Source organism: Corapipo altera, unplaced genomic scaffold (assembly GCF_003945725.1).
Source record: "Corapipo altera isolate COAL_440 unplaced genomic scaffold, ASM394572v1 343, whole genome shotgun sequence".
NCBI lineage: Eukaryota > Metazoa > Chordata > Aves > Passeriformes > Pipridae > Corapipo > Corapipo altera.
In genome coordinates, this window is record NW_020884913.1 from 2,901,601 (window position 1) to 2,917,250 (window position 15,650).

Consider the following 15,650-nt stretch of genomic DNA (forward strand, 5'->3'; position numbering starts at 1 on the left):
TCAAATAAATCATTACATGCAGATCATCTTCATTCAGAGTAGCTCGAGGTGATTTGATGTGGTGAGGATCTGATCAAGAAGTGAAATACTTGAATTCCACCTCACCTTTTGGACACCACAGGAGATTCTGTAAACAACTTCTTAAGGCAGTTATTAAAACCTGAGAGTTGACTTCAAAAGGAGGTAAATTGTCTCCCACTGCTTTCTAATTTATAAAGCAGTGAACAGATTTGCTTCATTATTAAAAAAAAAAAGTGTATTTATTTATTTTTAAAAAAATGTACAGGAGGAGCATTGACCATCGATGCAACAAATCATCAACCCACTAAGATTTTAACAGCACCCACTTTGATTTTTGGATAATTCTGAACTGTGGAAAGAGGAAACTCTAAAGATTATCTACAATGTGAAAGCTTAAAATAATTTACTGTTTTCATAAATATTTCTTATTCCTGAATATCCTTAAGGCATGAAAAATATGGGAAGAGAATGTTCTAGGAAATGCCTTCCTTATTATTACAGAGACACTGAGGTAAGTGGAGCAGCACTGCATGGCAGGATCTGACTCAGTTTGAGGAACAGGAACAGTCCAACTGCAATATAAAGGCAGAAAAGTACATGGCTGAACTAATTCCAGTTTTAAAACCCTCTAAAAATCATCTCTATGGCCTGAAAACGTTTTATAAATCTTACTTTTCATACAACAGAAACATCCAAAGTTGTACCAAAGTCTCACAAATTTATTGTCGTACAAAACCAGAATCAATCCAAATAACCAGGCTGAAGTCTTGTCCAATACAAAAAGAAGCATAAAAATAGAACACAATATATAAGACTAGAAGTAGTTAAATATTCCTGAACCCACAGTAACACTGGAATAATTGTTATGTACAAAATCTTGCCTAAATCTCTGAGACCATCTTGAGCTACAGCAATAACTTCTCTACCTTTTTAGATTAACATGCAGATCTGACAGCTGTAAATGATGAAAGGAATATACAGATATATGTACATGGAGGCACTGAGTGCTTTGCAAAGACTTTGTTCCCTGTGGTTGTTGTGAGCAGTTGGGTTGAGTCATTCACACTTCAGAAGATTTGTTGCATCCTCTCCTGCCCCCTCCCACCCCGAGTTATTGAGCACTTCACTCCCATTCAGAAACAAACTGCTTTGAACAAAATGGTCTCCTTTGCTGTGGAAGTTGTGACACTTGGTTGCTACAAAAGGACTTCTTGCTGTCTGACACCCAAATTGAAGGATTCCCCATGGAATAGTCTGTGCATTTAATATTAGAAATGCACTTATTGGACCAGCACCAAACAAACCCACATTTCAGCCGTGGAGAGCAATAGCACGACAATAGATATATACATTATTTTAAATACTTATAAAAATTTAATATACAAATGGCTCTGAATATACAATAATGTGGTAAAAGAGATTTAAAAAAAAAAATAAACTATGGTGAGAATACCACCATTAGGCACAAAGTATTTCTGGTGTTAGCAATTCTAAGGGAAGTCCAAAGACAGACCATTTATAATTTGTCTGGGTATTTCGAGATGAATCCCTTCAAGATAATGCAAGAACCTGTAAAAAAAAAGAAAAGCAAAAGTGATTGTAAGGGAACAAAGTTAATTGCTGAATTAGGCAACACTTCTGTTATTTTGAGAGACAAATGCCCACCACCTTTCTTGTCTGGAATTGTTCTGACAAAGTATTTTATTAAAATCCGTAACTACCTTGAATATTGAAATGTAGGAAGATTTAGGAAACCCAAAACTTACCTTCTTTTAGTCTTCCCTTGCTCTTTAAGCTTCTCAGACCTACAGATCCCACGGAGCGTGGGGAGGTATTCCAGGATGCTGGCCTGCTTGTTCCCCAGGTTTAAAGGGCTTCTGGAAAACACAGTTCTGATGACAGCCAGCCTCTTCTGTGCCTTTCTGTGAATGCTGAAACACAGAATGAAGCTTTATTGGGTCTTGTTCAAGAATGTCCTGATTTTGTTTCTTTAGGATCAAATGTACTGGTTTAAAACTCTGTTAAACACATCCATGTCCAAAACTGCATCCCAAAGGATGAGATGTCTGCAACTCCTGGCCATGTGCTGCCTGGAATTCTGTTTGGTCTGCACCAACCAACACCTACCAGGACATTTAACACAGGTTCAACATCAGCAGGTGCTGGATGACAGATCTGCATGTCCAGCACTTGCAGAATCCATTTTAGTCCCTTTGTCTCTCTAGCAAAAGCCATTCCTTTAGGGGTTTGTTATTCTTTTAGGGTAGGGGTGGTGTTTGTCCATTTTTAAAGTAATTAGACTGAGGCTACCATTTCTGAGCAACATTATAGTCAGGCTATTCAAACAAGAAAAGTCACTTTTTGCAGATTAAGCAGTTAATTGAAGCTTATGAACCATATTCCAGTGTTTTGAGACATACTGACAACAGCCATAGTGGTATAAATGTGTACACATTAAATCTGAGACAGTCCTACTCCCTGTGAAATGCTTTTCTTGACAAAGAACTGCATTATATTCCAGGAATATTAGCAAAGCCTTACCTTGAGTCAGCTGACTCACTGAAGGACACACCATTCCTTGTGTTTGAGATATGCAAAGTCAGTCCCTCCAGCTGATCACTTGGAGGTGTTTTCCTGGTACTCAAAAAGGATTCCAAGTTTTGTGAAATATTAACAGAACACTTGTGAAAACTGAGTGCTTCAATAGCTGCCTTTGCTTCACTGGAGCTCTGGGAACTCCACCAATCAGTATTTTCTATACTGAATTCATCACAAAGACCATTTCTGATTTTGGCATTTGTCCAGTGAAATTCTTCCTCTCTGGAAAACTCCAGTGGTTCCTTGGTGTTGGTGCTTACACAGCAATCCAGGAAAGACATGTTTTCCACAAACTCAGTCAGTGAATTCAGACACTGAAAAACAAGAGCAGACCTTTCTTCATTTGCTGACGTTTTAGTTTTAACTCCTTTTTCTTCTCTGTTCACCAACAATTTTGATTCCTTTTTATTCATTTCAGCACATGATGCAGGACTATCCAGTGGCAAAGTTACGAATTCAGATGAATAGTTCAGTTCAGTATCAAATAAGTCACTGTCATCCAACACATCAAGCCTTTTCTGAGTCTTTGTCTTCTTAGACCTTTTTCCAGGGCTACTCTTCCCAGAGCAACTGTTGGTAGACCTGTTTTTTGAAGACACTGTGGTAGTCCTTTCAAATGTAGACTTAGAGGCTTCAGACTGGTTTGAAAGAACTTGCACTGGTAAGGGAAGGATAAGTTCAAGATTACTATATATAAAATCCACTTGCTTCATCTGGAATTCTGTGAGAAGCTGCATTAATTTATTCCATTCCTCCATGGTTGTGATTTTGTGCTGTAAAATAATAATCGTGAAAGATTTATTAATACATTAAAATATCATTCTTTTAAAAATAAAAATATTATTACAGAAAATCTCTCACTTCTGGTTTTGCATTTATGAGGTGAGAGACTGTTCTGTTGGCAGGAGACTGCCCCCATCCAGATTTTGCTTAATAACCACAGAACCCCCTAATTTCTACAACAAACCTTTGCAGAGATTTGCTTCTAAGAGGTCACTGTTCCTACTGCTGGTTACACTCAATTATCTGCCATCACCCAAAGTATTAATTAGGCAACTCCAAAAATACCTTAAGAAATGTAAACAAGTCTTCTGAAGGCAACAGGATGTTCCGAAGGCCAAGCAACGTCTCCACACAGCCTGTGTCACATTTTGGAAGCTCCTGCAGATGTGCATCATCACCTGGAGAAGAATCCACCTTGGAATCATCACGTTCAGAAGGAATTACATCACCTGCTTCACTTGTCTCCTCTCCTCCTGCACCAAGATAACAGGTTTGACTGGAACAGAAACAACTGCACCATGAAATCGATTTTTCACCTCTTTGCCTCAATTCCTTTTGTAAAGGAAACTGTAACTGTTGGCTCTTGCTGTGGTTCTGAACGAATGCAGAGACTGAAATGAGTCACTGCCACCCCAATTCCTTGCTGGCAGTGACACCAACCTGTCTGACCTCCCTGCTTTGCAAGTGACCTTTGAAGGGGGTTGTGCCTCACAGGTCTCACCCTGTTGGTCACTCACCCCCCCAAACCTGTTGAGGATTCTCTTCCTGAATCCTTTGGGATCAAGTTCTTACCCGTAAAACACCCAACCAGCCCTACCCAAATACTTAAGAGTCCTTCAAGAAGTTACCATTTATTTGTATGTGTCTGAGGATGGTTTGATTTAATCAAATTCATGTTTAGATGGAGAGTTTTTTAAAGATGAAATCAAATCAACCTACCATGATGTGCCAGGTGTTTCTCCTTCAAGCATCCCCCTCCACTTCTAACCCAAAACTGTAAGTAGAGGACACATTTTCGGATGTCACAGTTATTTGTGGTCAGCAGAGCAGCCAAGTCTCTCCCATCTGTCCGGAGGTTCTCAGCCAGGCACAGGGTCTGGAGGTAACTGGTGGCATTTACCTGCACAAGGGTCAGACACAGAGCACTGAAACAACTGCCAGTGAGTCACACAGCAGCAAATCATTCTACTTGTGTTTGCAATAAACTCTGCCTTTTAATACAGGGGATTAGTTTATTAAATTAGATTGAAGTTACATAAAAAACTTCTACAGAAAAGCAGAATACCAAATCTGTGCAGTCCAGGCCAGAGAATTAAGTTCAATTTAGAAGTTCAGCTCATTAAAAACAAACACACAAACATATTCTGCTCGTGGTCCTGAAACCACACACATCTTGTTTCTTATCACCACTGAGCAGCTGTTACTGAACTATATACATTTTAAAGGGTTATTTTTCATTCTTTCTTTTAACTCTGAACTGTCTGGAAATCCAACAAGTTTTTAGTAAGTGATTTCCCCTTCTGAAAAGTCAGTTCCTTCTGATTCTCATTTATTTATGGTTTTCACATAATACATAGCTAAAAATAAAACTACTTGCTATACAGAATACTGGTGTTTACATTCCAGGGATAACCCATAATATTTCTAAAATAGTTCCTATAATTTTAACCAATGAACCTATATTGGCATAGTCAACCTTCAGATCAAAGCTATTAGATATATTATCTGTGAACTTATATATCTACATCCTAAAAACTAAATTAAAACTGATTAAGTGATGTGCTTATCATAATTCTCAGGACTACTAAATTGTTTAGCAAATACATATTCCATGCTAATAAAGTAGCTTCTACATGTAGAGATAAATACATCCCACACATCCTTGCATAAACCCCATGAACAGTCTCCTGATGAAACAGGTACATGAGAAATACATAAACCTACACCAATATTTCAATTTCAAACTGAAATCAGCTGACAATTACTTGCTTAAGCTGTACCTGCATTTCCAAACACACTTACCAGGGAAGGGGTTCTAAAGTTGATCTCTTCAAAAGAGCCATCAAACATTAAGCTGAAAGTTGGATCTGCATCAAGAGATACCAGTGAACTGTCAGGACGTTATGTTCCAAACCAGTTATTTCCTTTATCCACTACAGCAGACAGTATCTTTATTCAAACACTAAAATCCTTTAATTTTGCATTTAGGAGCTGTATTCAACCACCACCACTTAAACCAACTTATTAAAAGAGGCTCTTCTGCCTGTAAAGGCCAATAACTGTCACAAACCCTACTCACCATTGGTGGTCAGAATTACAGGTCTCTTTGCAGTTGCCATGAATGTCTTTATTGCACTCAAAAACCCTGCATCTTCATCAAATATTATATCCACCTACAGAAAACAAGTGCAAAATATCAGCAGCTTTAACAGGTACAAGCTGTGAAGGCAGTCAGAGTGTATTCCATGTGAATTTTACCTCTTCAAACAGAATGAGGGACGTTGCACTTTTCCTGTTGTGTTCTCCTCCCTCTTCCTTGCTTATTGACTTAGTTTGAGCATCTTTCTTTTCTTCAAGTGAATTCTGAGTATTTTCTGCAGATAGATGAAGAATTGAGCAGGAAGGAGGACTCAAACCATTTAAAATGCATTCCAGCTTCAAAAACCCCCCAAGTATAAACTGCCTAAGAAAATCTACTCTTTTCTCCACACAGCCCCACACACACAGTGTAGCATTTCCATCTCCAAAGGTAACTAATTATTAAACAGGGATACCCACCTCTAGTTTTTTCCTCAGCTGTTACTTCTCCATCATTTCCTCTATGTTTGGAAGAGATTTTGAAGTAGTTTGCAAGAGTTTTAGGGGCCAAGTTTCGTTTTAAACCAGCTCCTTTTGGTGACAGGGGCGGTTTTCTTGGTGAAATAACTTTCTTTGGAGAATACATTTTTTCTGCAATATATGTTTTATATTAAACTTCAGTTGGAAATATAACATCAAACTGACATTTCTCAGGCAAATTTAAAGCAAGCCTCATTTTTTTATCTAGTACAGGACAGATTTACTGTGCTGATTTCTGCTTATTTTCCTTTTCTCTTGTTATAGGGCATGCTTTCTGTTTAACTTTCTGTTAAAGTGCCACAGCCCTGACTCCACCACTACAGAAATGAGATAATCAAGAGTCAGTATTTTGATAAAGTCATTATTTAATTTGGTGTGCAGCTGTGTTAGCCAACAGAGCATTTCTTACCATTATGGCCAGATGAGCTGAAATTTGTTATCTTTTTTAAAACACCTGATGTCTAAAATTTGTTTGGGGCATTCAGTTCCTGACACCCCCTCCTCCCCCTACAAAAACCTCCGTTCCCAAACTCCAACCAACCAAAAAGCCCAGATACAACCCCTTAAAAACTTACTTGGTGACTTGGCAGTGCTACAGCTGTTGAAAAAGCAAGGCTTGTGTGCATTGACACCTTTTTTGTCCACTTGATGAGACTGAGTAGCTTCTCTCAGCTGGGACAGGATCTGCCTGCCACTGCGCTGGCAGGAGGCATTCACCTCAAAGATCTGCAGTGGGATTGAATGGAAGACATAAAAAAACCCCTGGTAGGCATCTTGTATCACAAATGCTTTTGTATCACTAGTTATTAACAAGAAAGAAGCCCTGAGGAAAGGTCTCCACCCACCTTAAAGCCGAGCTCCTGAGCACAGGCATACACTGCAGCAGTTTTCCCCACTCCTGGAGGGCCAGTTATCAGCACTGTGTTGCAAAGGCTTGTCTCTTCCTCAATATCAGATTTATTATCTTTGAAGTCAAGGCTGCTCAGGGAATCTGTAGAATTATTTAAAAGAGAAGAAAGGATTATGTTATTTTTTGCCAGCTTTTAACAAAAGAGGAGCTGTATCATTTTTAATTCTATCAGCACCTTCATGCTCTTTGTCCTCTTTTTCCCCTTTCTGGTTTCTTTTTTCTTCCAAATCAGCTCTTTTTTTCCATTCTTTTAACCAACTATAAAAGGAAGGAACAGAACAAAAAATAAGAATTACTGCTGAATAAAATGAACAAAACTAAGATGGAATAGAACATAAAACATCAGCCACTTGTCATCCCTCACAAACTTATCAAGTCCTTTCAGATTTCAAAAAAACATTGTTCAGGATTTTGTACAAAAGGATTATTTTGTACAAAAGGATTCCTTCTTCGTTCTCCAGTCTATAGGCTGGTTGGTGTGAAAACAAGTCACCTGGTGAATTACTTAGTCAGATGGATCTTTGAATTCTGCAGAACTTTTTGGAGGCAAACCAAACCCAAGGCCACAAACACACCCCCTGTGTGGGTCATTCAAGCCTGGTGTTAAATAACTGACTCTGCATCTTTGAGCACAACCAAGGAACAGCAACTTTTGAGTTATTTTAAGACTGGATCCACGTTCCCACTTCTGACCTGTGGAGCCTTTCGATTTCTTTCTTGTTCCCCACGAGTTCACTGGAATCTTGAGGCTGGTATTTTTCTGTCCAGAGCGTGTCTTCCTTTTCAACACCTACAGAAAAAACATTATCCATTTTTCTATATGCAAAAGAGTTGATCAAGCCCAGAATATTAAGACTAGGCAGGATTTTTGCATCACAGTGGAAAGCTGACATAATCATACACACACCACACTCCCTCAATGCACAGAGAATTAAAATGAGGGAGGAAATGCAGTTACCTGACAGAGCACTTGGCTCTGATAAACATCCACTGTCTTCTGCTTTCTGGGTCTTGCTTCTCCCCAGATGTGTGGTTTGTCCTGTCTCTGCCTGTTTTTCTCCAGACACAGGAGAAATAAAGTTCCTGGAAACTCTCAATTTTATTTCACTCTCTGAACCTTCAATTTGTTTTCTTCTTTTTGATCTGCGCTCTTCCGTTTCTTTCCTTTTCCTCTTAGTTTCCTTGCTGTTGTCAGGATGTTTCTGATCTACCTCAGAATTTGCAGTCCCATCTCTGCTTTCTAAGGGAAAAAAAGTGACATCCTTATAAAATTTCAGGCTCTGCCCATTACCACTGAACAGTTCTTTAAACTGTATTTGTAGAATTCGGTCAAAATGGCCTAAAATATGAGGACCAGTTGACTTCCCACAACAGTGTTTTCCTTCAGTGAGGTATTTCTGGCAATCCCAAGCTGGTTTTTTTTATGCCAGACAGAGTGAGAGTGTTTTCCCCCCCCTACACAGATCACCAACCTTGCAGACTCTTTTCCAAACCCAAGTGCTCCGTTTGCTTTTTCAGGAACTTGCGGAAGTATTTTTTCACAGGAAACTGAGAATTAAAAGACAGGATCTCATCCAGTAAATCCTTCTTGAATGGATCAGGGAAAACTGGTCGGTGGCCTGAAAGCTGTAACACACATATACACACATAAAATTACCCAAAAACATTACACAGAATGGCTGCTTTGTTAAAGTCAGAGATTAACAAAACCTGAAGTTAAGAACTGTTGGGAACTGCCTAATGTTAAGATGCAAAATGAATAACTCACACACAGGGAAATAAAAGAGAAATTAAAATATTCCAGGACTGGAACAGATTCTAACTACAGGATTTTTTTAACAAACAGAAGTCCAAACAACTACCAAAACAATTTAAAGTACTAACCACAGATGCAGAACAATTTCCAGGTTGTTTTGAATTCGCAGTGGAAAATTCACCAAGTGAGAGAGTGATTTTTGTGACGTTGGTGACTTCAGCATTCAGCTCCCTCAGCTTAGTTAACAGAGGACAGGATGGTGGCTGCAATTTCCACATTGGACAACCTACAAAAGAACCCCCCCCAAAACCAAAACAACAGTTAACTTCTATTTTAGGGGAAAGAAACGGGCTGTTCTTCTCTCTTCTGGGAATTATTCTGCCTTTGTCAGGAGGAAATGGTTTCTGCCCCAATCAGTCCAACACAATCTTTATTCTCCAAACTGGAACTTGACAGACCAACCTTTTTGATTAAATATTCAGAATTTTGCATCCTCCCCCATATATGTTTAGGTTACTTTACCATCAATTTAATCAGTACATTTTGAATTCAAAACCATCTCACTGGAAGTTTCTAAGTTTTGTTTTCTTACTGGGACACAAAACAAGAGGAAACTCGCAGCTATTCCAGTCATAAGCTGTTCAACTTTTATCTTTTCTGCACAAATTTACTAGAAATTTAAACCAAAAAGCTTAACAAAAGCTTACAGTCATCCTTCTGCTGCACATGGACAACAGTCTTAAAGCAGGAACTTGCAAGAGAATAAGCTTCCATTGCTGCTGCTTTCTTTGCAATCTGTCTTTTCAGGGACTCTGGCAAGCCACTCATCAGGAATTCACGTTTTGCTCTGAACTGATCATCATCCTGAGAGTTTTCAGATGCATCTCGGCTTTAATGAGAATAGAAATAATAAAAAAATAGAATCATTAGAACTACCAGCTATGCAAGGCTGAATTTAGTCACATTCTCTTCTACATGAGTTAGAAACAGTCTGGGAGAACTGCTAAAATTAATTTCCATGGAGTAAGTTTATATTTCTTTTTAAATATTGTGTTAGAGATTTTAATTTTAAAAAAAAATCTGTTTGGTTTTGTATTTTTATATGCAATTTGGGGTTTCTTTTTAATCACTCATCAACTGCATTTTCAGCCATCTAAAAATGGAACAACAGTGGTTGAGGAGCTCTCCAAAAACCCCCTAAAATTTTGGAAGCAGATTAACATATTGATCAGTATAAACCCCATGAATATTTACATCACATTTCAATAAGTCTATTTAAATTTGTAAAATGAGAGAATGTTAAAGTAATCTTGAAACATGTTTTGGTTCTTGAGCAACTGGAATCTTGTGAACTGACCTGCTTTCATCAAAGATCACAATTGGTCCACCTGCAGAGTTCTGAGCATTCCTGCCCAGGCAGGAAGGTGGATATCCCAGTTTTCCTGTCAAAAGGAGAAGACATAATTAGATTAACACTGATAGAGGGTTCTAACCTTGCTTCTCTGTTTACTACCTGCTTGTTCCATTCAACAACAATCTCTTTTTCTTTTGGGAAAGCTGAGTATTTTAACAAAATTCATTATAGTTTTATTACTAATTATTTTATCACTATAGGTTTTATTTTCTATAACATTAGGGGAAAAAATCATAAATTAGAAGACAACAGAACACGGTAAATTATTGACAGTTTTCCAAACATAGTTTGCCCTCAAAGAAGAAAAATCTAAGCAACACATGTAAATAAGTTATACAAAAAGGAAATGTGTATATTGCAATACTGTACCAAAAAAATCAGAATAAAATATGAATGCACTGCAAAGGCAGCTTTATAAAACAAAGTTACAATAGTCAATAACTGTAACAAAACCAAACACATTCAGTAAAACCCAATTACCTTTTGAGTTCTTCACAACCTTCAAGTTTTTAGACTTCTTCCCCAAAACATCATTTAAGCTCCGAAGTTTCTTTGGCTTCACACTCTGCTCTGTAGTAGTGACACTACTCACACTGGAATCTAAAATTATTACTGATTCCTAGAGGGAAAGCAAACAAAATAAGAAAGGAAACACAACTTTTCCTCCTCAATTAACAACACATAGCACAGACATCTACCTTACTTGATTCTTTACAAGAAACGCTTGCAGACCAAGAATCATTTTTGTTGCTTAAATGAGTCACAAACACATCAGAATAATTCCTGCCCTAGGAAACATAAAGCCTTACATCACTGTCCTGGGATTTTCTCCTCTCAGCAAGAGCTCGCTGGCGAGACGAGCGTCTCACAGGAGCTGGGGAGTCCTCGTGCCCCTTTGATCTATTCTGCTGTATAGCCTTGGCTTTCTCAACCAGCTGCTTGGCTTTGGATCTGTTTTTAGAAGCAGAGTTTATCTGTTAACAAAGAACAGGAAAACCAAAAGAGCAATTAATAACAATATCTTCGCTAAGTATTTAGCAAATGAATGTAATTGTTCACGTTCACTAAAGTGTAATTCTAACGAAACGTCATTGGTATCAAAGAGAAGAGGAAATAATTGAAAGGAGAAGCAAACCAAGATGGTATCGAGTTTTCAGAAGGGAATGAGAACCCTACAAGGGCCCTTTGTCCACAGAACACATGAAATATGGGCAGTGACATTCTTTCTGCTGTGCCCAAACACTGCCACAGCTTGGACAGGACCTCCAGGACCATCAAAGTCCAAGCACTGACCGACCTCCAACCACCCTGGCAACCAAACCACAGCACTGAGTGCCACAGCCAGTCATTTCTGTGTCCCATCCTGAGATCCTGCAGCACAGCAACGTGCCATTTATTGGGTTTTTCTCTTATGAAAAGCAGATTTGTACTAAGATAACATGTTTTTAAATCTAAGGGACAAGAAGCTATCTGGAATTCTATCATAAATCAGAGTAATGCTCCCTTTCTCCAGGGCAGCTGAGAACTGTCGTGTTGCACTACATTAAACTGTTCCACAACATGAGAAGAACACAGTTATACACACAGAGGAAATGAGAAAATACTGAAAAACACAAACTGTTACATAAATCACCTTTGTATTTTTGGAGTGAAACTCTTCGTTTTTCGTTGCTCCAGCTTTGTTTGATTTTGTAGCTGCACTGATACGTGTGAACCTCATCCTAATTAAGGAAAAAGTATTATGACATTATTACTGTTTAATAAAGGGAAATGTCACTGTCCATCTCATGTTCAAAACCCTTTAAAAATACAGTGCTGTAAACAGAAGCAACCCCCCAATTGGTTTTTTGTTGTTGCTGGTTGGTCGTTTGGGTTTTTTTAATGTCTTTAGTGCAAACACATTCATAATCAGTTTTGGCTCTTCTCCATTATTTTCCACCATGATCAACCATGCAAGTTTATATAACTTTATAATTACCTCTTACTTTCAAAATACTTACATAAAATTAAAGGGCAAAAAGGTGGAATATACTCTACAGAATTTACCTTATTGGGCTGTTTCCATCAGAGGGCACAGTGATCACCTCAGCTCTGTACATGCTGCTTTTCTTGGAGGATTGCCTGCTTGCCTTTGGGGTAGAAGCCTCTAGTGGACTCAATTCATCTGCAGAAAGGGCAGTTCTAATCCTGGCTTTTTTAGGTGTAATATTTGTTGATGTTTGGATTTTCTGCTGCCTTAAACTCCTCCTTAACTTATTCACTTTTGGACTTGATAAAATTATTACATCTGGGGTGTTTTCCACAGTAAGAAAGTCAGCACCCGAATCCTCTTCTCCCATACAGTTGCTGGTGCTGGAGACAGGAGTTTCCTTAGTTTCTGAGGCCTTTCTTCTCCTGCTTCCTTTTTTCTGAACCTTTCTAGATCTTTTGGGTTTAGTTCTATTGCTTTTAGGGCTGGAATGTGTGTATCTGTCCACAAGATCTTCTGGTATTCCACCCTCTAATCGTTTATTTGAAGGAATGGCATCTTCAGGTCCTTCTGTTTCTTTGGAAGGCTTTGCAGAGGTTTGCTTTTGTTTCCCAGGTGCCTTTTTAACTCCACTTTTCGTTACATCTGATGCTGGTTGTCTAAAGGCCTTCATGAACTGATGCTTTTCTTCCAGGGTGCATTTTGGCTTCAAAGAATCCGTCCCTGCAGTCTCTAGGACGGCCAACTCCAGCTCCTCTTCCTCAATAACCACGTTAGATTTCCTTTTCTGAGTCACCTGTTCAGTTTGCTCACAGTCCAGGAGGGGTGGGCTGCTTTCTTTCTCCCCTCCACGTCCTTTCTGCTTCAAAAAAATGGAAGCTATTTTCCTGGAGCCTTTCTGCTCTTTGTGTAAGGGAGGTAACTTGGGGGGAACGGAGTGAACTTGTGCCAGGACAGTGACTGTTCTGAGTGGTGGCTGCTGAGACTCCTCACACTTCTCTGGCTCACTTTTGTCCACTTCCTTTGCTGTAGCACCAGTGCCCACTGTTGGCTTTGTGTCTTCTTCAGCATTGTTTTCTCCCTGACTCTTCAAGAAGTCCTCAAATGACACTGTTATTATACAGTTATTTACCTGTGATGTCCCATCATCCGTAGGAACCTCAAAACTGGAATCACCAGGAGCAGCATCACTCTCTGTTGCTGTATTTTTCTCCTCCTCAGCTTCCTTTTTACAAGTTTCATTCAGCTGGTTTTCAGATGAAAAACTTTCAGACAAATCCATATTTGCTTTGTGCTTCCTTTTCCTTGATTTTCTTATCCTGTTTTTTGACCCGTTCGTTTCAGAACCAGCATTTTTAGCATTTTTCCTGGAGAGAACAGCATTTGAGAAGTTCTCCCTTTCCACATCACCTTCTGCTAATTCTCTTGCACATTTTTGGTCAACTAGAGTACAAGTAGCAATAAAGTCACTGCTGTCTTGTTGCAGTCTTGTTGCCACTCTGCTGTCATCACTACTAATTACTATTTCATGGTCATTCTCGGGTTCTTTGAGTTTACGATTTAAATGAATTTTCTTCCCTTTTCTCTTTTGCTTCAAAGATGGTTTAAAAGCTGATTTACAGTCTTTGTCATCAACATCCAGCAGTGGTTTATCTTCTCCATCCCCAACTGGCAATGTGGCTTTCTCAGTTACAGGTGTCTTCTTAAAATAATCCAGGATATTGTTGGTTTTTGGTGATGGCAAAGCTTTATCCACTGGTTTTGCTAATGGTGAAAAATACCTTGTGATGGTTTTGACAGAAGCATCTTCCTCTCGTCGTTTCTTGCATGGCTGTAAAAAGCACAACATGAATCTTGGTTTTAAAAAACTTAAGGTGACTTAGTATGGCAATATAAAGCTGTACAGTGATACAGATTAATGACACTGGTACTTTTTCAGAAGACAAAAACTTGTTAGTGTGCTAAGACTGTGCATGCATCAACTTTATGTTTTCAAAAGCCACCTAAGCTTGAAATGAAGATTCTGCCATTTCAAATAAATAAAAATCCCATCCTGAAACCTTGAGATGGTCAAAACCGAGAGGGACCCCAAGGTCTTGAGAACAGCTCTGCAGAGATTCCACAGTACTGGAGCTCTGAAAGTCTCGGTCACTTCAGCTGCTCGACCCATTGGTAACCTCGGGATGTTCCCCAGAGCTTTGTGGGCTTTAGAAGGGAATTCCAGTGTCTCTTAAAAATGTCTGATCCTACCCTGAACATCTGACTCATTTTAAGACGACCTTTCAAGTACTTAAAGAAAATGAATGAAAGAGAATTCTTATCTCGCATCGCAATTCAAACCCTCATGATCTCTTTAGGCAGAATTCCCTGTATTTTGATCTCTGATCAAAGAGCATTCACTTGTACGGCTCCAAGGGAGACTTTGGCTCACAAAGCCTTTTACAACCCATCGTTTATCACAAACCGAACTCTGAAATCCCACCCTGTGAGGGGGAAAACGCCCCTTCCCGGAGCCCCCGGGAGGCGATTCGTGACAGCCCGGCCCGGGGGGGTTCTAACCCTGCCCCGGGGGCTTGGGCCGGGCAGGGGTTCTAACCCTGCCCCTCACACGCCGCGGGCACAGCGGGCGCGCCCTGTCAGGGGCCAGCGGCCAAGGGGCGAACGCCCAAAGGGGCGCCCCCGCCAGCCCGCCCTCACAGTACGCCCCCCCGGGCCCGCTCCCCCGTCCCCACCTGAGCGCCGCCGTCGTCGCCGGCGAGGAGCAGCGGCGGGGACGCGGCCGCGGCGGCCACGGCGACCCTGCCCACCATGTCCCCCTCAGGGCCGGGGGGCGCGCGCGGCCGCCATGGACCCCCCCGCCCCGGGGATGGCGCCGCCTCGCGGGCGCGCGCGCCGGGCAGGGAGGGAAAAAAGCGCGCGCGCGGGACCGCGTTCGGAGCGTCCGCGCGGAAACGGCGGGGGCGGGGCCTGCCCGCGCGCCCGGCACCACGTGACCCTCCCGCCCCGCGCGCGCGGCCCAACGGCCGCGGGCCCCGCCCCCGCCGGGACCACGTGACGCGCGGAAGAGCTGGCGCGCGCTGGCCACGCCCCTTCTCCGCCGAGGCCGCGCCCCTTCTCCCAGAGAACACGCCCATTCTCGCCGAAGCCACGCCCCTTCTCCCTTCCCGCTGTCAGTCGGGTTTTCCCGCCGCGGCCGTGACGTCACGCGGTACTGCACGCCGCCGACGTCACACCCTCCGACGTCACACCCCCTGTTGACTTCACGCTCCCCGTCGACGTCACACCCTCTGCTGATGTCACGCCCCGCTGACGTCACCCCGCCGGTCCGCGCCCCGCTCCCGTTTCCCGCCCCGCCCTTCCG

The 15,650-nt window shown here is 41.1% G+C and overlaps 1 protein-coding gene across 1 annotated transcript; it reads right to left on the minus strand.

The window, feature by feature from the left end:
• Nucleotides 1-246: 246 nt before the first annotated feature.
• On the minus strand, nucleotides 247-15,155 carry ATAD5 (ATPase family, AAA domain containing 5). Its single transcript, XM_027654605.1, has 23 exons — nucleotides 15,022-15,155; nucleotides 12,367-14,120; nucleotides 11,954-12,041; nucleotides 11,130-11,294; nucleotides 10,801-10,939; nucleotides 10,264-10,348; nucleotides 9,614-9,795; nucleotides 9,035-9,192; nucleotides 8,623-8,776; nucleotides 8,109-8,390; nucleotides 7,844-7,940; nucleotides 7,326-7,408; nucleotides 7,086-7,231; nucleotides 6,816-6,966; nucleotides 6,181-6,351; nucleotides 5,881-5,996; nucleotides 5,702-5,795; nucleotides 5,425-5,489; nucleotides 4,342-4,522; nucleotides 3,688-3,875; nucleotides 2,563-3,392; nucleotides 1,788-1,952; nucleotides 247-1,590 (listed from the first exon to the last, which is right to left on the minus strand). The coding sequence occupies exons 1-23, from the start codon at nucleotides 15,097-15,099 to the stop codon at nucleotides 1,512-1,514; spliced, it is 5,451 nt and encodes a 1,816-aa protein (XP_027510406.1). The 5' UTR covers nucleotides 15,100-15,155; the 3' UTR covers nucleotides 247-1,511.
• Between the last annotated feature and the right edge of the window lie 495 nt (nucleotides 15,156-15,650).